At 51.0% G+C, this 22,002-nt stretch overlaps 1 protein-coding gene across 4 annotated transcripts in view; it reads left to right on the plus strand.

Moving 5' to 3' along the window:
- The window catches only part of ADGRD1 (adhesion G protein-coupled receptor D1), a 144,240-nt gene that overhangs the window by 47,955 nt on the left and 74,283 nt on the right, over positions 1 to 22,002 (plus strand). For all 4 annotated transcript variants that reach the window (XM_007189650.2, XM_007189653.2, XM_007189651.2 and 1 more), the window contains one exon: positions 5,786 to 5,927. In XM_007189650.2, coding sequence (XP_007189712.2) covers positions 5,786 to 5,927 — 142 coding nt within the window. The remainder of the gene's footprint in view (positions 1 to 5,785; positions 5,928 to 22,002) is intronic.

Consider the following 22,002-nt stretch of genomic DNA (forward strand, 5'->3'; position numbering starts at 1 on the left):
CCACGAGGAAAGTCATGGGACGTTTTGCAAAACTTTGTCTGGACTGTGAAACATGCATGCAGTAAAAGCAGTAACAAGAGCGGGGACTGTTCTGGATCAGAGGGGACTGAGGGGATACGGTGACTAAATGGATGGCGTCCTTTCCTTGACGGGAAAGAAGCCGCACTCGGAAGGACACCGTGGGGACACTGGGGACATTGGACGGTGGACCAGGCACCAGATGATGACGGAAGCCGTGTCAGATTTCTGATCGTGATGATGGGATGGTGATTATGTAGAAGGCAGTCTTTATTTTTAGAAGGTCCCTGTTAAAGAATTTAGAGGTGGAGTGTCATGATGTACTTTCTGATGGTTCAGCAAAAAGGCGTGTGTGTGTGTGTGTGTGTGTGTGTGTGTGTGTGTGTGTCTAGAGTGAGAGATGCCAGATAAAGCAAATGTGGCAGAAAGGTAGGAGCTGGGAATCTAGGTGCACTGTTTCTAGCAAATTTTCTGTGGGCGTGACTCTCTTGCAATGCAAAGTTTGGAGAGGAGAGTCCCGGTTTAGGCAGAAATTCGGGTTCTTGCCGTTCTCTCTTGAGAGACCCTGCTGAGCTACTTCTGGACACGGAGAACTCGGCCACTGAGCCACCTGAGTACCGCGGAGCTCATGTCCGCCATCCTGGTGGGCGCTTTCCTCTTTGGTTGTCCGTTGGCCAGAGGCCTCACGTCCACTAGAGAATTCTCCCGAGTCTCTCCAGTGCTCTCTCCCCGGTCACCACGGGCAGCATCTTTCATGAGGTTCAAGTTTCCTCTGCTTGGTGTTTTCAGTGTCTCATTGCTGCTGCCCTGATGGTCAGCGAGAACACAGCTCTGACGGGTGGATGAGGATAGACCCCAGAGTGACCAGGGCACCGTGTTTGAGTGGGAACTCGTTAGAAAAGTAGTCCATTTACTAGGGAATATTTCCAGTTAAAGTTTTTCTTTTTAATTTCCCTATACAACTTGGTTTAACTGTGGGTCCCTTGTACTCGGAGGGGTCTCTTCCTGAGGCCCCTTTTCTTATCCCATGTGTGCTAACTTCTCTTGCTTGAGGACCAGAGCTCATCTCGCCACACGCTTGGGTGTTTTGCTTGAAGATTTCAGAGTGCCCAGATCTGCCCCTGAGATCCTGGAATCTTCCATCCTCTCTGGGCTTAACTGAAGGCAGAGATGACCAGCAGAGGGGTCGTGGCTCAAATGTGCCGAAATAGGTGAGGCTGCAGGGCCGGACTTTGGGCTGTGTCAGTCGGGTCCCCCATAGGGGCCAAATGGGTAATCTGGGGGAAGTTAAATGGAGGGGCCGTTCGCAAGGCCATGGTCGGGGTGGGCTCCCCACTAAAAAGGATAGAGTACAGTAACAGGAAAGTTCTCGGAACAAGGAGGCGGGGCGTACTGCTACGGCCCTGGGCTGAAGGTGGCAGGAGAACACAGTTCCCTGTGCAAAGAGGGAGGGGTGCGTGTGGGGACCAGACGGGTACCGGGCCCTTCGGTGGGCTGGGGCCAACTTGGGGTGACGCCACGAGAACAGCCCTGTGTGGGCCTTACTCTCCTCTCTGACGCCTCTGATTTCCTACCGGTGCTCCCGTTGGCTGAACGCGCCCAAAGCAGAGGGCATGGGGCCTGGATGAGGCAGCGCGGCGCAGGGGTCTGTGCAGAGGAGGGAACGGGGCGTAACACTGCGGCCCCCGCCCCCTGGCTGCCTCCTTTGCCCCGTTCCCTCCTTGCATCTAGAATGAGCTGGTTTTCCAAACCGGAAAAGACCCCCAAGCCCTGGTGTGATCAGCTCCAAAGTGACAGATAATCCAGCCTCCAAGCGTTACTGCTCCCTAGATTAGAGATTAAAAACAAAAAAAATCAAACTTGGATCAGATGTATGAAACCAAAGCGAAACTCTTATTACAGTTGGAGGTACCAGAGAGATTAAATGAAGTGGTAAAAAAAAAAACCACAACAACCCTCTTTTTATTATGAAAAATTTTGAACATCTGTAAAAACAGAGAGACGGTCATCACCGGGTTATGACCAGGACAACCCACGGCCGCTTGGGCTTCCTCTGCGCACCCGGCCTCACCAGTTATTTGGAAGCAGTCTCTGACATCATGTAGTTTCATCTGTAAATATTTAGTCTCTATTTTTAAAAGATAAAGACTCTTTAAAAACTACAGAGTAAACTCCCGCCATTATCACATCTGAAAAGTAAGCAGTAATTTCTTAGTTCTCCTGGTGTCTCGTCGTTGTCGACTTGGGTGGGTCGTGTGGAAGCGGTGGGTTCCTCCTGGCCCGGTGACCCTGGACCCCCACCGGGGCCTCTCCGCAGGGCGAACCCAGCCAGAAGGAAGGGCCTCACTGGCGGCATGAGAAGTGAGTCGCTGGAGAGCATCGGTGTAAACCCGTCCGTATTGGGAAATTGCATTTTTCCAGATTAAAAATGCTCCTGAGGATGCAGTGTAGACCGTCAGCCTTAACCGTGATTTGGTGAGTCTGGTATCAATTCCTGCCCTCAAAGGCGGCGTTTCCCAGACTACATCTGGCTGAATCCATGTGTTCCCGGGGTGGAATCCAGGAATCCACTCTGGATTTGCATTCTGTCTGTTGAGACAAGGTTCTCCATGTGTTTTACATTTTTCCCATATGTTTTTCTTAAGTCGTCATTGTCTGCCTGTGAGAAGATTCATTCATTCAACACATGTTAATTGAAAACGTACCGTGTGTCAGGCATGGTTCTGGGAGCTGGGAGAGCAATGAACAGAATGGGTAAGAATGTGGCCCTGGTGGAGCTGACCTCCCAGCGGGAGAAGACAGCTGACTGGATGAAATATTAGAAAACATACACGGAGGGGGAAAGAGGGGTGTGTGACAAATGATGCTGTATTTTTAGGGTTTCATGCTCATGGTTGTGATTTTATTGTTGGCTAATATTGGAGTCCTAATTTTTGCTAGAAAATTGACTTCTAGCTTGTTTGCTGGAATTACATACGTGCTGAGCGCACGGAGTTCTGTGGAGGGAAGCATGGATTGCAAGGCGCTGGCAAGGGTGAGTGCAAAGCATCTCAGCTCCCCGGAATCGCGGCCAGAGAGGCCGTCCACCTGGGCGGCCCCCTCGTTCTGCGAGCGAGCTGGCCTCTGTGTCACCGGGGACCACATCTTTCTGTCTTTGGGTCTGATTTGGTCCCTGGTGACATCAAGCCAGTCTTAGGTTTCCACGGCAGTGGCTGAACCCCATGCATTTTCAGTGGGGGTGATATCACCTCTGTGGGGTGAAGACTGGTTTTGGGGGCAAGGAGTCTGAGCTATTACAGTGGTTGTGACTCTGCAGAGTTGTGTAGAGCATGTTTTATGTACGTAGGCAGATTTACTGTATCTCTGTGGCACTAAAATCTCACAGGATGGGCGGGGTCTTGATGGGGTGATGGCAGGGTGTTAGGGAAAAAGTGTCTAGTAAGACTCTTGAGGGGGTGATGATGAAAACAGCGGTTGAGAAACACTGAACTAGCGTGCTGCTTTCTTTTCAGTGTCTTTTGTTTTTTTTTTAATGTGTGTGACTTATTCTACGTGTGTCTTCTCATTCTGGGCTTGCACCAGTGACATTTTCCCAGAGAAGGACAATCAGACAGAAAATCAGCCGTGTTCTCTGAGCTTCCAGCAGCCCCTCAAGATTCCAACCTTGGTGATATTCAGACACGAGGAATCCATGCCTCTGTTTTGCTACAGACCCGGGTCCTTGGTGACCTTCTGTTGGAAAGGCCCTCTTGCAGGGTCTTTCCATGAAGGCAGGGCTGGGGTTTTAAATCTTTACAGCGATATATTTTTAAACACCTCATATTGACAGTTCCAGGAACAGTTCTGTGTGCCGCTGGGGACCTGCTCTCTTTTAGGGACACGTGTAAGGAGCCTGTGTGCAGAGCCAGGTGTGGTGTGTGAAGGGGGCCGGTTGCAGGAGCTGCATGGGTCCCACGGGCTCCACTCCAGGTCAGCAGCGTTGAGGCTAGTTAGTAGGCACAACTAGCTGAGGGAGGAGGGAGAAGATGGTGCACCCAGCTCCCAGGGCTCGGCTCGATGTTATGAAGATAGTCCTGCAGGCATAAACGCACATAGGGGGCAGAATCCCCAGTCGGGCTTTGGAGAGCGAAGAGGAGACACGCAAAGTCCGGATTGGGCAAGAGACCAGCAGGCGAATGGGCGGCCCGAGCGGGGACCGAATGAATCCACGCCACAGGCATCCCAGCGTAGCTGTCTGAAATTCAGATTCAGGCAACAGATGTTTGCCGATTACCTACCACATGCCAGGCAGGGCGAGGGCTCGAGCAGACACCGAGAACACAACATTCAGATCGCTGTGCATTCTGGGAGTCATTCAAGCACCACATGTGGCAGGCCCTGAACGTGAACACCTTCTTAGATCTTGCACCCCAGGTTCCTTGCTTGCCTCGCCCTAGTCCTGGCCCTGAATATCATTTCAGCCTCATAACTCCATGAGACAAGTACTGTGTACATCAGTCAGGATTCTTTTGATTGGGTTGTAAGTGACAGAAACCCCAGCGTAAGCTGTTTTTTTTTTTTTAATTAATTTATTTTATTATATTTATTTATTGTTTCTGGCTGCGTTGGGTCTCCGTTGCTGCGTGCGGGCTTCCTCTAGTTGCGGCGAGCGGGGGCTACTCTTTGTTGCGGTGCGCGGGCTTCTCATTGCGGTGGCTTCTCTTGTTGTGGAGCACGGGCTCTAGACATGCAGGCTTCAGTAGTTGTGGCATGCGGGCTCTAGAGCACAGGCTCAGTAGTTGTGGCGCATGGGCTTAGTTGCTCCGCGGCATGTGGGATCTTCCTGGACCAGGGCTCAAACCCATGTCCCCTGCATTGGCAGGCGGATTCTTAACCATTGCGCCACCAGGGAAGTCCCGTAAACTGTTTTAAGCAAAAGAGGAGTTTGTTGGATTCCATAAGCTGAAAGGTGCATGGGCAGCTGGCTTCAGGAGCAGCTCGATCCAGCATCCAGTCGGTGTCACTCAGCTCCACCTCTCAGCTCTTCCAGGGGGTGGATCCCCTTCCCAGTCAGTCTCTCTGCTCATGACTGTAAGCCACTTCTGGGGCCTCATGCTTCAGGGCTGATGTCTAGCAGAGAGAAGTGAGAATCTCTGACCCAGCGTTTCCTTCTGAATCTTGTTACTTCTCCTCGGATCTTCTTGGACCATGTGCTCACGTCTGAACAGTCAGCATGGTCTGAGGAATGCAGTGCACTGATGCATTCAGGTCAGGATAGCAGGCTTTACTCTTAGTCAAGGATGGAGTTCCCTCCAAAGCACGTGGGCTGCAAGTGGGGAAGGGATGATCACCTGGAGGGAAGCTGAGGTGCCTTTATCAGGAGAAGGGTGAAGGGCTACTGGGTGACAAGACAACAGGCATCTATCACACTACTATTTACCACACCGGTTTATAGTTAGGGCAAATAGAGTTCCAATAGGTAAGTCACTTGTCCAAGGTCAAGTAAATGGATGGCTGAGATTCAGGCTCATTGTTTTGACCTTTCTGTTCTTCCCCACATCCTGGGCCATCCCCCTTTCTTCTACTAGATTATAGACTCTGTGAGGTCAAGGGCTCCATCTCACCTTTTGGTACCAGCATCAAGCCCTAAAGAGAGCAGCTCTTTGATAGAAATCAAAGCCCCATCCCAAAAAGATTTCAAAACATCTCAGGCTTAACATTAAAATTTAAACCCAAGGGTTTTTTCTTTTTTTGTGTGTTTTGTAATGATTTTTCATTTCTTTCCAAGGATTGCTGAGGCAGCAAACTACAAAAACTGCTTACTGTCTGTGACCAGCTATCTGATTTCCCTGGAGGTCTTCCCGACGCCGAAGCTCTCCCAGAACTTATCGGGCTCCCCGCTCATCACTGTTCATCTCAGGCACCATTTGGTGAGTTTGAGTGAATTTGTCCTCATTTCTGTTCTTTGATTTCGTTTTGCAGCAAGGAATATTCTTATGTACGATTGTATAAAGAATCTTAGATGGATTGGTGCTGGCCAGGATTAGCATTTCCCTCTTTCTAGCATTCGTTTTCTTGGGATTATTTTTGAACAGCAGTGGAAAATCCCCCAGATGGCACTGGGGTTGGACACACAGTATTGACTTTGGGTAAAAAGGCTTCTAAGAACAGATGTTACTTTCATAGGTGTGTGCGCCACAATCATGGGTATTTCTGATTTACAATAAATGTCGTTTTTGGAGGAGGGGGATATACTGACTGGTTCTCCCTTATCTTGATAATAGCCATTAGTAAGTTGGAGAGCTTGGTTCTCTCTGGGAAACACAGCTTAGTGTTTCGAAGAGACTTTTTTATGCTTTCGGTTTTGAGTGATGAACTGTTTGTTTTGCCCCATTGTAACCATAATTCTCTCTGCCTTCACTTTATCTTTGTCAGTGATAAGAACGACAAATGTACTGGGGACACAGGTGTGCACCTGTCCTTTAAAAAGTACGATTTTCCCTGTGTCAGGATCGTGTGCTGTGATACAGTATTGATTTGACACCTGAAGGTGTGGTTTTTCAAGGAATTTATTTTAAAAAATGCAATATATATATATATAAAATTTAGTTTATTGAAGTATAGTTGATTAACAATGTTTTGTTAATTTCTGCTGTGATTCAGCTATACATATAAATATATATATAAATATATATATATATATATATATATATATATATATATATACACACACACACATTCTTTTTCATATTCTTTTCCATGATGGTTTATCATGGGCTATTGACTGTAGTTCCCTGTGCTATACGGTAGGACCTTGTTTATCCATTCTATATGTACAATAATAAGAACTAAATATATTTTTGATTGCTTGAAGTCATACAAAGACGTTTCCCGCCAGGATTTTCTATTTTGTTCCGTTTTATACTGTTCCATCCCATTCCACCAACATTACCTGAAGCCCTACTATGTGACAGCCTCTGGGGCCGTCCACGTGTGTTTTCATCCCCTCCTCCATGAGACGGCCCTCGAGGGAAGCCAGTGAGTCAGGACACAGTCGCTGTCACTGCAGCTCCCGTCTCACCCTGCCCCTCGACCCTCATTCCCCACGAAGGTCAGGCGCCTTCTGGGTCCCCTCAGAACCCAGCTCTGCCCGGCTGTCCGCACTTTCCGGCCAGTGCTCGTCTGCACTTGTGCTTTCCCAGGCTGATGGCACTGCCCGACAGCCGTTGCTCCGTTCTCTCTTTCATCCTGACCATCTCGCCGGTTTCTCACGACCCTCTCATCATTCCCTCCTTCCTCAGGGAAGGACGTTTTCCTTCTCTTCTTCAGGAACCTTCCCTCCCTTCCTCCGCCCCCACTCTCTGCCTGCTCCATCCCTCTCTCTCACGCGCTTTCCATCCACAGGCAACCTGTCCTGACCTGAGAATGCCCCTCTCACCCTACCTACCTCTCTGTCTCTCTTTTTGAAGATCACAAAACATTAAAACATTTTAAATTGTGGTAAAATACACATAACATAAAATTAACCTTCTGAACCATTTTCAATCTTGCAGTTCAGTGATGTTAAGTACGTTTCACATTGCTGTGCAGTCGTCACCACTCTCCATCTCCAGGACTCTCCTGATCTCGAAAAACAAACTCTGTCCCCATTAAACACAAACCCCCCCTCCCCGTCCTCAGCCCCCGGCACCCACCCTTCTCCCTTCTGTCTCTATGACTTTGGCTACTCTGGGGACCTCGTGTAAATAGAGTGATAGAGGATTTGTCCTTTTGTGTCTGGTTTATTTCACTGAGCATCAAGTCCTCAAGGTTCATCCGTGTTGTAGCAAATGTCAGAATGTCCTCCTTTTTTTTTTTTTTGGGCAATGCCATGCGGCATGTGGGATCTTAGTTCCCCGACTAGGGATTGAACCTGCGCCCCCTGCAGAGGAAGCGCAGAGTCTTAACCACTGGACCGCCTGGGAAGTCCCCGAATGTCCTCCTTTTTAAGGCTGAATCATATTCTATGGTGTGGATGGACTACATACACTTTGTTTATCCATGCATCCGTCAATGGACACTTGGGTTGCTCCCACCTTTAGGCTATTGTGAATAATGCTGCCATGAATGTGGGTGTGCAAGCATCTCTCCAAGACCCTGCTTTTGGTCCTTTTAGGTGTGTACATGCAGAAGTGGCATTGCTGGTTCCCAAGTTCCAGAGATCTTATGTGACATCCACCTTCCCTTCCCTTCTTCAAACTATTTAAAGTCGATTTTTACTATCTCCACTTTCCATACACATTTTCGAGCTGCAAAAATGGTCTCACACGCCTCCAGAGACCCCTGCTCACCTGGGCTCCGTCGAGGCCCGTGCCCTGCCGCAGCCCCTGATGCCCCAGCCCCGGGCTTGCCGTCCACGCCCTGCAGGTGCCGCTGTTTCCCTGGTGTCAGCTCCACCTCTGCTGCACCCCCTGCTATAACTCCCTAACACAGCTGTTCCTTCAGCCCCTCTGCATGAACGTTTACTTCTCTGAATTCATGGGCATGCTGTGATTTCAGCCATCACCTCCGGGCAGATGTTCCCGATGACACAAAACCCACCTCTTCCCTCGGCCTCGCTCCTGTTTCCGGGCAGGTTTCTCGGCTCCAGGTGTGCAGGTGTGCACGTTACCCCCGAGCCCGCACGTCCTCTGTGTCTGTCCTCTGTCACCACGTCGCCTTCTCTCCGCTCTGAGCCTGGCACCCTGGCGCCCTCCTGGGTCCGGGTCCCTGCGCAGGACCAGCTGTGACCCTATTTTCAGAGCCTCCCTTGCACCTGCTCTGCCCCGCTGTGCCTCCCCTGGTTCTGCCTGAGCTAGAAGCTTCCTGACTGTTCTCCCTGCTTCATTCTCCCCGAGTTCCAGGCTTATCTTCCAGAAACACATGCCAGGTGGTCTCACTCACCTATTTAAAGTCTTTCAGTGACTAAGGTTTCCCTGAAGACACATTTCAACTCTGGGCCTCACGGTCGGTCTCTAGCGGACCTTTCCAGTCTGACTTTCTGCTTGAACGTCTGTCTGGAGGAATGGAAATGCTCGCTCTCCCGTGAAGTCCAGGCCTGGTGGGCCTCCACCCTTGCATGTGCCCCTCCCTTTGTCTGGAAGGCCTTCTTCCCACATCTCTGGGGTCAGTCCCACCTCCTCCATGAAGCCCTCTCTGATGTCCCCAGGGAAGGACCACGTTTCCCTCCAGGCCGTCTTTGCGCTGCGTCAGTACCACCTCCGAGGACCGTATGTTATTATTTATGCAAATCGACTGTCTCTTAAACCAGCCTGTGCGTTTCTGGAGAGGCTGCCCTGGGCCCTGTTTGGAATCACTGATTCCTTCCTCGCGATGCCTGGCGTCGAGCTTTGGCTCCCAGCAGCGGCTCCGTAAGTGGTTGTTGAGGGAACGCCGAGCTCAGAGCCGGCAGCGCCACAGAAGCGGCCTCGTCAGGAGCTGTGTTGTTACTTGTGTGTATCTGTGCGGCTCCTCTTCCCATGGAGAGATGCCCGTCCCCAGGGCAGAGGCTCTTCCCCTGCTGCCACTGCGAGGACGCAGCCAACTCGGCAAGAATGAGCTCGGCGGGCTCCGAGGCTCAGTGTTGGAAATTTGGTCCTGGCGTGAAGCAGCGGCATTTTTAGTGCTTCCAGTGTTGGGGGTTTTATAATGTGGCATCTGTAACCCAGGTGTATAAAAGCAGAGAAGCCTTGCTCTGAACGACTCTGGAAGTGATGTGTGTTTGAGGCTGAAGTGGCCCTAAGGGAGGGGGCTGTGAGTCACGGTGGACGCTGGCGACCAGGCTGTGCTGGGGCTGTGGGTTGTGCTGGGGCTGTGGGTTGTGCTGGGGAGCGGGGGGCTTGGGCACCAGGGCCTGCAGCTGAGGCACGAGGCTGAGCGGGCAGGGGAGGGAGGGGCGGATGGCCTGAACGCGGGGCTTCCCGGTGTCCAGACCCTCAGTGAGTTCACGGGGCGGGGATGTGTCCGTGCGTGCACACACACACACACACACACCCCCAGGACATACGCTGACACACAAATACACGCACACATGCAGACCTAGCACACACACAGACACACACCCAGGACACACATAGACCTGACACACACACACACAAACACGCACCCGGGACATGTGCTGACACACAAATACATGCACACATGCAGACCTAGCACACACACAGACACACGGACACACATAGACCCGACACACACACACACAGACACACAGACACACCCAGGACACACATAGACCTGACACACAGACACAGACACACACACACACACCCAGGACACACATAGACCTGACACACACACACACAGACACACACACCCAGGACACACATAGACCCGACACACACACACACACCCCCACCCAGGACACACATAGACCCAACACACACACACAGACACACAGACACATCCAGGACACACATAGACCTGACACACACACACAGACACACACACACACACCCAGGACATACATAGACCCAACACACACACACACAGACACACAGACACACCCAGGACACACATAGACCTGACACACACACACACACCCAGGACACACATAGACCTGACACACACACACACAGACACACACACCCAGGACACACATAGACCCGGCACACACACACACACACACACCCACCCAGGACACACAGAGACCCGGCACACACACGCAGACACACACAGGCCCACACTCCCACACCCACCCTCCTTGTTAGATCAGGCTGGTGTGAACCTGGAGTTTGAAGAGCGGGGGTGATTTTGTTTTGTTTATCACGGTTCCCTCCCTCCCTCCCTCCCTCCAGCCCCTCTCTGAGTAGGGCCATCTCCAGAGCCCCCGACCCTCAGGACCTCACCATCAGCCAATGTCTTTTGTGATGTTCTGCCATAAAGATCCTTACATTAAAAAAAATGTTCTCAGTATTTTCTTAGGAAACCAACTCGAGTCGGTTATGGGTGCAATGAAATAAACAAACCGGAGTCCACTGCCCTGATATCCAGGGGCTTTGCCTTGAGTCCCCAGTGCTCATTATGGTTCTGTGCTGTCTGTGGGTAGCGACCCGGGTCTGACAGACTGTGACGGCCAGTGTAGCCGGGGCTCCTGCGCCATGTCTTCTTCGGAATCTCTGTGTCAGGCATGCCTGGGACCCAGCGTGTGTGTCCTCAGAGCCTGTGTTCAAACCCATCGCGGTGTTTTGCTTCATTTATGTCCCCTGCTTCCCAAACCATCAAACTGTCCAGATTCCGACCCTGTCCTTTGGCCGACCCCAGTCGTGCTGATTTGCAGGTGGCTTCCTGCAGCTTCGCCGTGTGTCCCGTCCAGCGCGGGGACCGTGCTGGGCTGCAGCCTTTCCCAGCTCAGAGCACTTGGCCGGGCAGCTGGCAGTGATGTAGAGGCTGTTGCAATAGACCGTCCAGCTGAGGAGGATGGAAACGGGGAGCAGTTGCACAGCCCCCTCTAGAAGTTACTCAGGGCACCACCCTGCTGTGGTTAACTGGTCCCTGTAGCAAGTGCCAAAGTCCCCTGCCTAAAAGACGGGTCAGAAATGGCAGTGTTCTGGCCAGTTAGAATCGCTCACAGCCTCTAATCAGAATCTTAATTTGTAAATCGAGACTGAACGGTCACCTTTCCCTGGTCAACGAAGATGAGACCTTTGCTACCCCCAGAAGGAAGCAAAGCCTGAGACAAGCAGATTCTTCGGAAACTCTGAGAATCAGAAAACCAAAAGCCAGTCTCCTGAAGAGCTAAGTGCTGTCAGTTTCGATGGCTATTGTCTAAAACTTACTCATCGATCCGGCTTTAGCGCTCTCTGACTGTCAGTCCCAAAGACAGGCTGTCGTCCATCCATCAGGATTGTCATAAAGTTGGGAAGGGATTGGGTCCAATGACAGCGATGATCTAGCATCGGTGATGTTTGGCCCGGGAAGTGGCCAGAATGGAGGGTCTGCCCCTCTGCGCGTCTGACATCAGCTCCCAGAGGACCAGCGACGGGGCTGTGGTCAGAGCACACACTGTGCTGCCTGCCCCGCTCCGACCCGTGACGGCCGTGCGCCCTCAGCGGTGAGTCCGTGGGGGGCTCGGTGGCCGCCACGCGGGAGGACGCCCAGGCAGGATGCGGACCACGGTGACCAGCTCAGAGGCTGGGGCGGCGTGGCTGCCATAGCCATGCACAGCGCGAGCCTCGTGTGGAGGGGCTGCAATCGCCCATCTGAAGTCGCTTCATAGTAAGAGAGGCGAGTAATCTAGCGGGTAGTAAGAAAATCTGCATCATGAAACACTCACAAGTAAACACGAGGGTATCATTTGTCCTCTGGGATGTTTATTCATTGGCTCGTACGTTGACTCAACAAAAACCAGCTGTGTGACCTCGAGTGGGGTGTTCGCCTCCCTGCCTCCGTTTCGTCCTCTGTAAGCCGGGACGGGGGTTACTTAGCGCTTGTTCGGTTCATGGTCTGCGGTGCAGGAACAAACTCCAGCCTCGGATGAACTTTAGCAAAGAGGGCGTTTTCCAGGACATCCTGCAGCTCACAGGACTGGAGGGGAGCTCCAGCCAGGGGTGGTCAGGGCCGCACAGGGGCCCTGCACTGGTGCTGGGTGAGGGCCACCTCTGTGTCTGTGCATGTGTCCCCTCCTCACAATTCAAAGCCCCGGGAGAGAGCAGGAGGGAGGATGTCAGTTGGTGTGTGAGGGTTGTACGCCCGTCACGGGCCAGAGGGTGGCGGGGAAGTGGGTGTAGTTCCCCCAGTATCACCTGTGTGGGGTTCGTGCACCTTGACAACTGTAGCATCTAAATGATGGGGTGGACCGTGTGAACAGAAGTCCTGACAAATTCTAGCCCCAGGACTTCCATCTGAGTCTCAAGACGCACACGTGCTTGGGGACAAGCTCTGAGGGAAGCCCTGGACTCTCCCCTGTGGGGGGCTGGGACCCATGTGCCCTCAGGGTGTTGTACCTTCTCAGGCCATCTGGATGCGGGGAACGGCGTCAGGACACAGGGGGCTTTGGTCCTGCAGTTGGGAGTGGGTGATGTGGCGTGGCTTCCTCAGAGGTAGTGCCACAACTTCTGATCTTTGAAGGGAAGCCATACACCTGGATTTAAAATTATATCTCTGGATTTGTATTGTTGGCAGCTGATTCAAATTCACTTTTAACATTTTCAACCAAAATACATCTGTGGGTTGAGTTGGGCTAGTCGGTCACCAGTTTACAGCCTCTATGGTTTTTTTAAGATTTTTATTTGAAATGATTTTTTTTTTTAATTTTTATTTTTTATTATTTATTTATTATGTTTATTTTTTTGGCTGTGTTGGGTCTTCGTTTCTGTGCGAGGGCTTTCTCCAGTTGCGGCGAGTGGGGGCCACTCTTCACCGCGGTGCGCGGGCCTGTCACTATCGCGGCCTCTCTTGTTGCGGAGCACAGGCTCCAGACGCGCAGGCTCAGTAGTTGTGGCTCACGGGCCCAGTTGCTCCGCGGCATGTGGGATCTTCCCAGACCAGGGCTCGAACCCGCGTCCCCTGCATTGGCAGGCAGACTCTCAACCACTGCGCCACCAGGGAAGCCCTGAAATGATTTTAAACTTAAGGAAAAACTGCAAAATAGGACAGAGTTCCCATACACCCGGCTCACCCTAATGTTAATATTTTAAAGTACAATTCTTGAAACCAGGAAATTAACAGTGATATTAACTAGTCAATAGACATGCTTTGGATCTTGTCAATTTTCCTGCTTAGGGCTTTTCCATATAGGACCTCACCTGTCTCCTCACCTCCCAGCCTGTCGTGGTTCTTCAGCTTTTTGGTCTTTCAGCACCTTGACGCTTGAATTGTCCAGGACACTCACTTTGGAGAACATCTCTCAGTGTGGGATTATCTGATGTTTTCTCACAACGAGGTTGAGTTTATGCATCTTTGACAAGAGCACCCCAGAAGTGAAATTGTGCCTTTCTTATTGGATCACACCAGACTGTGTGAGTTTCCTGTGGCTGCTGGAACAAAATAACACAGATTAGGGGGTTAGACAACAGACGTGTATGGTCTCACATCCTGGAGGCTGGAAGGTGGAGATCAAGGTGTCGTCAGGGTTGGTTCCTCCTAACGCCTCTTACCTTGGTGTGTAGACGCTGCCTTCTCTCTGTGTTCTTATGTGAGCTCTGTCCTCTTCTTATAAGGACACAAGTCATGTGGGATCAGGGGACAACCCTATGGCCTTATTTACCTTAATTACCCCTTTAAGGCCCCGTTTCCACACACAGTCACATCCTGAGGTCCTGGGGACTAGGTCTCCAACAGATGGATTTCGGGGCACAATTCAGACCAGACGCAGGCAGTAAAGGATGGCATTTATTATCATCTGTGATGCTCACTTTGATTGCTTGGTTGAGGGGGTGTTTTCCAGGTTTATCCATTGTAAAGTTATCGTTTTTCCCTTTGCAAATTATAATCTCTTGTGAGAGAGATACCATGAAACTACACAGCTGTCATACCTCTCATGATACTTTCTCCAAAAAGTTTAGTGTCCATCAATGGTTATTACCTGCAAAAATTATTGCTGTAGTGTTTGCCTAATGTTGATTTTCTATTTCCATCATTCTTTCTACATTTATTAGTTGGAACTTTAATATAAGGACAAATTATTCAATTATTTATTCATATCAATATGATTCTTGGACATTTTGTTCTGTAGGCTAAAATCCAATACTGTCATTATTTATTTTGTTGTTCAAATTGTCCCAGCTTTGACCATTGGGAGCTTTTTTCCAGTTGGCTTCTGTGTCCTTTTGATATGCCTTCCTCGTTTTTGAGTCTTTCCTTACTTTCTAGCATTAAAGATATTCTAGGCTCATGGAATCCACCATTTCTCCAAGGAGCCCTGGTTCATTTTATTGGCTAGTGGTGTTTAGAAACCAGGATCTGGGTGCAAAGTGTGCTCATTTCTACTGGGGTGTCATTGCTTCTGAAATGTATGTAGGTACTTAAACAAGCAAACACATGCATTTATATATTTATCTATATCTATCCATCTGTATGTATATGTTAAGAAGTGTAAGTTCATTCTGATAACGCTTTGCAATCAAAGACCACAGGATTCATTCGAGGCTTTTTTTATATCTTTCCTTCTCCAAAGCTGGCTCTCATGATTCTCAGTATTTTTACTTCTTTGTAAAATGAAATATATTACACATGCAGAGTAGTTCAGGATTGCTAACCCACACCCCCGTGGGAAACAAATGTCCTAACTAGAGGACAATATTTGTTCACATTCTCTTTGCCGTTAGCTTACACTATACAGTTGAAATTCTGTTTTACCAAGTTACCTAGGTTGGTTCCTTTCTTCTCCCTTCCCTTCAGAGTGGGTTAATCATTTGTGATACAGTTAGATTCATCTGTGGTTGTCTGTATTCAGTGATGGACGTACCCCATTCCGGTCAATTTTAGTTACTGATTTGTTTGGGGGGCGGTACGTGAAATGTAACCAGAGTCCTAAGGGTCAGATCTACGCAAGCAGGTGCACTCAGAGGCATGGTACCCCACGCCGCCCTGCTCCATCCTCTGTCCTTTGTTCTTTGCACTCCATCCCCAGCTATGCCCTCTAGGTAAGCCGTTCTCTTAATTTCTGGTTTATCCTTTCTGTGTTTCGTTTGCATTGAACAAATAGGCGCCTGTACATTTTCTTATATCTCCTTTCTTCCATGAAGGGTAGAGTGCTATAAAAACCCTTTTGAACTTTGCAGTTTTTCACTCCACAGTATACCCTGGAGATCACTCTAAACCAGTTCATAGAGGTTGTCCACATCTTTTTTTTTTTTTTTTTTACAGCTGCATAGTACTCTGCCGTGTGGATTTATTCAACCGTCCTGTGGTTATCAACTCCCCTCCTGCATATGGGCATTTGAGTTGGTTCCGATATTTTGCAAGCAATTTGTTGGAGTGAATGACATCGTTTGCCTGTATTTCCCCGTTGTGAGAGGTATAGCCTCTCTTCTGTGCTCTTGGAAAAGCGTGTGTCTACTTGCACATGGACCCCTCTCCCCAGGCTGCTCTCTCCCTCCTCAGTGTTGGCCTCCGGCTGTTCGGGGAGCAGTGGAGTGACAAATAGCAGAGAGAACAGGAAGAGCTCAGTCTTTGCACACGAGGTCACTGTGAGAATGGGTGCCGCCAGCCGGATTCCTTCCCCTCGGCTGCTCTAGTGATCTGAGTGTGTGTGTTTAACTCATTTCTGAAGACGCAGCATTATGAGCTTTCGACCACAGACAATAACAATCACCCAGATGGCCCAGATGAATACAGCACGGCGAGCAGCCTTCCTGGAACTCGCTGCCCCCAAGTGACAGTGCGTTCTTGCCCCCCGGCACAGAGGCCCGGAAGGCGTGGGCAGGAAGCAGGTGCCCACGCCTCCGCCTGAGCTGTGCTGTGTGACCTGGGTCATGGCTGGAGGGAGGCGGGGGATGGCTTCGAGTGGTGCTGAAAGCCGCTGGCCTTCAGGGGTGGCTGGAGAAGCAGCACCAGGTGAAATTGAGTGTTGCTATGCTTTTTGAAAACACGGTTCATTTTTCTTTAAGAACACCACCCTTCCAGACTCCAGCAGCTAAGGAGAGATGTTTGGATAAGCATCCCTTTGCTCTGGGAGGCTCTGGGCAGGGGCTCCGTCTTTCACTGGTCCTTGACACCTTCTTGCCACTGGAGTGGTTCAGAAGATGGTGTGGTCTAGGGGTGGGGAGTGGCGGGAGGTGGGGGGGGGAGTGACGGCGGGGGGCGGCAGGGGGAGTCAATCCTTCGAAAATACTTCTCACTTTCCTGCTGCAGCTTGAATTCCGGCTTGGGCTGGCCTCGAGGCAGCTGCTGGACGTTTGGTAGAAGTTTACATTTCTTCCTTCTCTGAAGTCAGGAAGGTGCCAGTTTGGAAACCAGAGAAAAAGAAAGGGTGGATTAGAGTGCAATCTCTGTTCTAATGGTGGGTTACTGTAGTTATTTTTAAAAAAGAAAGTCTTTGAGTGAAGACTGTCGTCCTGAGGAGAGGCGGAGAGGACATTTTGTCAGACCAGCCGAGGACAGTAATTGCGGCTTGTCTCAGCCGAGCGTTCTCTAGGGTTTTGGGGGTTTTTCTTTTGAAGGTTGCATTTGCATTTCTGAGGACGATTTTGGAGGCATGCTCTTCTGAGTTAAAATGAGCTGTGCGATGGGAAGCGTTTTTTTGCGGAAGCCCGGGCCGGTGGGCAGCGGCGGGGCGAGAGGGGCTCCGCGGACACGTGGGGACTGTCCCGTCATCGTCGAGGGGTGCGTGGCTCGGAGCCGCTGCGCTTTATCCCGGCAGCGGGGCCCAGGCTGACGTGGCGTCTTTTCCTGGCACAGAGCGGGGACTCCCTGGGGTTACTGAGGGACAGTGGCCGCAGGCTGGTCCCCAGGCCTGTCCTGGGGGGTCCTAGAGGGGACACTTAGTTAGACCCAGTTAGACCCTGAGGGTGGCCCACCAGACGCGCTGGGCTTGCGTTTCTGGGATACCACGTGGTCATGTCATCAGTCCATTTCTGAGGACATCGGGTCCCATCACTTAGTCCAGACGGTCAGGCTGCAGAAGGCAAGTTGGATCAGGACGTTCGTGAGCCCAGCGTGTCCTCTGACCCTGGGCACTGTGAGAGGACAGAGGGGGCCGTGCTGAGGGGCCGGGGTGGTCGCAGGCCTGGCTGGGCCATGGGGGGACCCGTCTGGGGCCCAGTCACACCCTGGGGCCTGTCCCCATCCCCCCATGCCCCCAAGCTTTCCTGAGCTTTGCCTTCCAAGCCCGACAGATTTCTTCTCCCAAAAAGCCTGTTTAATGTCTCGGGGGCACCTTGGTCCCTGAGTCAGCACACGTGTTTCATCAGCCAAGGTGTTTGAATAGAGAACCGTCGGGGGTGGACTCCAGGTGGCTCCTGAGTGACCCTGAGCCTCTGGCCTTAACGTCCCCACTGCACAGAACTGCGGCTCAGACACATGCAGGCACTTGGCCTTTGAAGTTGCTTTTCCTTTGGGCACTTGACCTCCCGACTGAGATGGTCCTGGCTTCCTCTGTTCAGCATTACCTTGATGAGATTCATCTAGGACAGGACTTCGGACCTGCAGCACTATTTATATGCTTGTTCACCATCCTGGTATGCCTTTTTGTGTATATTATTCAGGTCTTTTGCCTATATTTGTATTGGGATGTCTGCTTTGTTTTTCTCACTGATTTTTTTAGAAGTTCTTTATATAGTTTGGGTATGAGTCACTTGTTGGATGTATGCATTGCAAATATCTTTTCCGATGGGGTCTTGCCTTTTTACTCTTGGGCTGTCTCCTGGAGTTTTAAGTTTTAATGTGGTCGACTTCATCAAGCTCTCCTTTTATGCTTCGGGCTTTTGTGTCCTGGTCGAGGAATGTTGCCTCGCCCAAGGTCATGAAGATAGTCCCCTGAGCTCCCTGAAAGCTTTATTGTTTTCTCCCTCACCTTTGGATCTAGTCCTTCTATAATTGTTCCTGTGTGTGCTATGAAGTGGAAGTCAAGATTTATTTATTTTTCCCAGGTGGATAGCTAATTTTCCTCCCTCTATTTGTTGAAAAGATAACACCCCCTTCCCCTCCCTTTACACTGCAGTGTCACTTTTGTCATAAATCAGTTCACTGTTTACATGCGATTCTGTTTCTGGACTCTGCTCCTATCTGTTTGTTCTGGTGCCAATACCTCGCTCTCCAAACTGCTGCAGATTTCTAATATGTCCTGAGATGAGCTCAGACCCCCCAGCTTGGTTCTTCCAGGCTGCCTTGGCTACTTTTGGTGAGATACACATTTTAACATTTGATACACATTGACACACACCTTTTTTTTTTTTTAAATGTTGGAGACAATTTTATTAAGCAATTTTAAAATTTATTTATTTATTTATTTTTGCTGTGTTGGGTCTTCGTTTCTGTGCTAGGGCTTTCTCTAGTTGTGGCAAGCGGGGGCCACTCCTCATCGCGGTGCGCGGGCCTTTCACTATCGCGGGCCTCTCACTATCGCGGCCTCTCTTGTTGCGGAGCACAGGCTCCAGACGCGCAGGCTCAGTAATCGTGGCTCATGGGCCCAGTTGCTCCGCGGCATGTGGGATCTTCCCAGACCAGGGCTCGAACCCGTGTCCCCTGCATTGGCAGGCAGATTCTCAACCACTGCGCCACCAGGGAAGCCCTGACACACACCTTTGATACACATAATGCCCTTCAAAAGCTTGTAAGAGTTTACATTGTCCCCAAGCGGCCCCGATTTCCCCACATCATTGCAAACTCTGATGGCAAGAAGTCTCCTAGTACTGTTATTGTTGTGTTTTTATTTGCATTTCTTTGATTATGAGTGAGGCTAGACACTTTTTCCTATTGAATTGGCCATTTGCATTTTTTTTTTTATATAAATGACTTTATTTTTTGGCTGCGTTGGGTCTTCGTTGCTGCACGTGGGTTTTCTCTAGCTGTGGTGAGTGGGGGCTACTCTTTATTGTGGTGCACAGGCTTCTCATTGCGGTGGCTTCTCTTGTTGCGGAGCACGGGCTCTAGGGTCATGGGCTTCAGTAGTTGTGGCACGCGGGCTCAGAAGTTGTGACTCGTGGGCTCTAGAGCGCAGGCTCAGTAGTTGTGGCACACGGGCTTAGTTGCTCCGTGGCATGTAGGATCTTCCCGGACCTGGGATCGAATTCATGTCCCCTGCATTGGCAGGCAGATTCTTAACCACTGCACCACCAGGGAAGTCTGGCCATTTGCATTTTTATTGCTTATATCCTTTGACTTCTAAGGGCCATCTGCCTATCACAGCATTAACTCATTGTCTGTTATGTTTCATTTTGACTATCTTGGTCATGTGCAAGTTAAACGTTTTTATATTATCCAGTGTAGCCACCCTTTTCTCCAGAAGAAGGGTGTGTTAGTTTCCTATTGCTGTTGTAACAAATCACCATAAACGGAGTGGTTTACAACAACACAGCTTTATCATCTTAACGCTCAGGAGGTCAGGTCTCCAACATCGGTCTCCCTGGGCTGAAGTCAAGGTACCAGCAGCTCTGCATTCCTTCTGGAGGCTCCAAGGAGCCCTGTGTCCTTGCATCTTCCAAAGACCCTGCCACTCCTTGGCTTGTCTCTCCCTTCTGCCTGCACGGCATCTTCAAACCTCTCTCTTTGACCTCTGCTTCTGAGGTCACCTCTCCTCTGCCTCTGCCCCTCCTGCCTCCCGCTCACAAGGGCTCTGGTTGATCACACCGGGTCCTTAGGGAACAGCCAGGAGAATCTCCCCATCTCAGGGGCTTTAACTTAACCCCACCTGCAGAGCCCCTTTCCCTCGTAAAGTGACCCTCCCTGGTTCTGGGGATTGGGATGGGATCTCTCCGGGCGAGGGGGTGTCGTTTTGTCTACCGCAGAGGGTAGTGTAGGAGTCTAGAGGAAGCCCCTTCCAGGTCAGTAGGGCTACTGAAACCCTTGGGGAGGGTGGCCAGGTTTCTGAGTGTGACAGCCACCACTGTGGGGTGGCAGATTTCCCCTCTAAGGCGTGAGATTTCTGTGCCCGGACCGTTCACTCTGATTGATGTGCTGGAACACGGAGGCGGATGCATGATCACTGCACCTCATCCCCCCTCCACAGAGGAACCCAGCTGTGTGTCAGGGCCGGGGTGGAGGGTGTCAGCCTGAGTCCTAGAAACAGCGCTCTTGCCACTTCCAAGGATCAGCGAAAGTGCTCTCCCCCGCCTTTATGGCCAAACATGGGTGCCGGATAATTCAGTGTGTAGCAACTGCCGTGTTTCCCAAGTACGCTGAAAAGAAACAGAAGACCAGTAATCTAATACTCCTGTAAAAGCCCATCACTTAACTAGCCAGTTTGCCAAACACAGAGCACCTATTGTGCGCAAGGGAAGCCTGTTCAGCCGACAGTGTGGTCCTGGGGTGACTGTGGGTACCAGGTGCCTCTCATCACTCCGCATCCTCCCGTGGGGCGTTCCGGGTACACCCGGGCAGAGGAGATACCGCTTCTCACTCTGTGTTTTTGAAGTTGCCACACGGACACCGTGGGAATGAGGGTCGGGCAAAGCCTTGGTCCCATTGTCTGTAGCTCCAGTTAAACGGGGATGGGGAGGGCCTCAGGCTGCCCAGAACTCCCCGCCTTAGTTTACGGCTGCTCCTTGGAGATCACTGCTGAGATTCAGTGTCTCGGGCTGGTTTGTGTCTTTCCAGCCCTCTCTCCTGGGCCGGCCCACGTCCCTTCCTGAAGACGCGCTGGGCTGAGGCCTCTGAGAGCAGAACCGGCTCTGGTGGGGGAGGCGTGAGGGCAGCTGTTTGCCTGGCTCAGCTGAGACTCTGGGCTGTCCTCCTGTTCCCTCCCTCCAGGCCTGGCTGACTTTCTTCCCGGATCTGAGTCTGTGGGTCCTGGTGGATTTTGTGGGATTGATGGAAACTCTGGGACTTAGCTGGAATGCACCTACCTTTTGACCCATTATTGGGATGACTTGGTCCACAACTCGAGACACCATACGGTCACCTCACACACCTGTCCTTTTCAGTTAATCACCCCACCCCATCCCCGCCCCCGACTCCAGCTTCCATGCTCCCAGGGCTCAGACTCGTTCTCGTGCTTATCTTTTCCAAAAGGTTGGGTCTTAGCAAACACTAGCCCTCCACCCTTAATTCAGTCCCTGTCTTAAATTAGCTCATTGTTTTCAGGGGACCCCTTTCCTTTCTCTGCCATTGGCCTTTACTGGACCACCCAGGTCCACCACACAGAGCTCCGAGACTCCGCAGCTCGTGATGGGGCACGCGGGTGCCAACCACCTGTCTCCCCAGAGACCTGGGGCTTCTTAGGCAAGATGGCCTACCTTCCTTCTGGGGACCAGCTCTGCAGGCCAAACAGTGGGGTGGCTTTTGAGGCGGCTCAAAACCCCCCAAGATGCTGTCAGCCCCACCTCCCAAATCTGGGGTGTCTGCCTGCTGTTCACGTGACTCCTCTGTGAATTGCCACCTGGGCAGCATGCC

The sequence above is a fragment of the Balaenoptera acutorostrata genome, chromosome 13 (genome assembly GCF_949987535.1).
Source record: "Balaenoptera acutorostrata chromosome 13, mBalAcu1.1, whole genome shotgun sequence".
Classification (NCBI taxonomy): Eukaryota; Metazoa; Chordata; class Mammalia; order Artiodactyla; family Balaenopteridae; genus Balaenoptera; species Balaenoptera acutorostrata.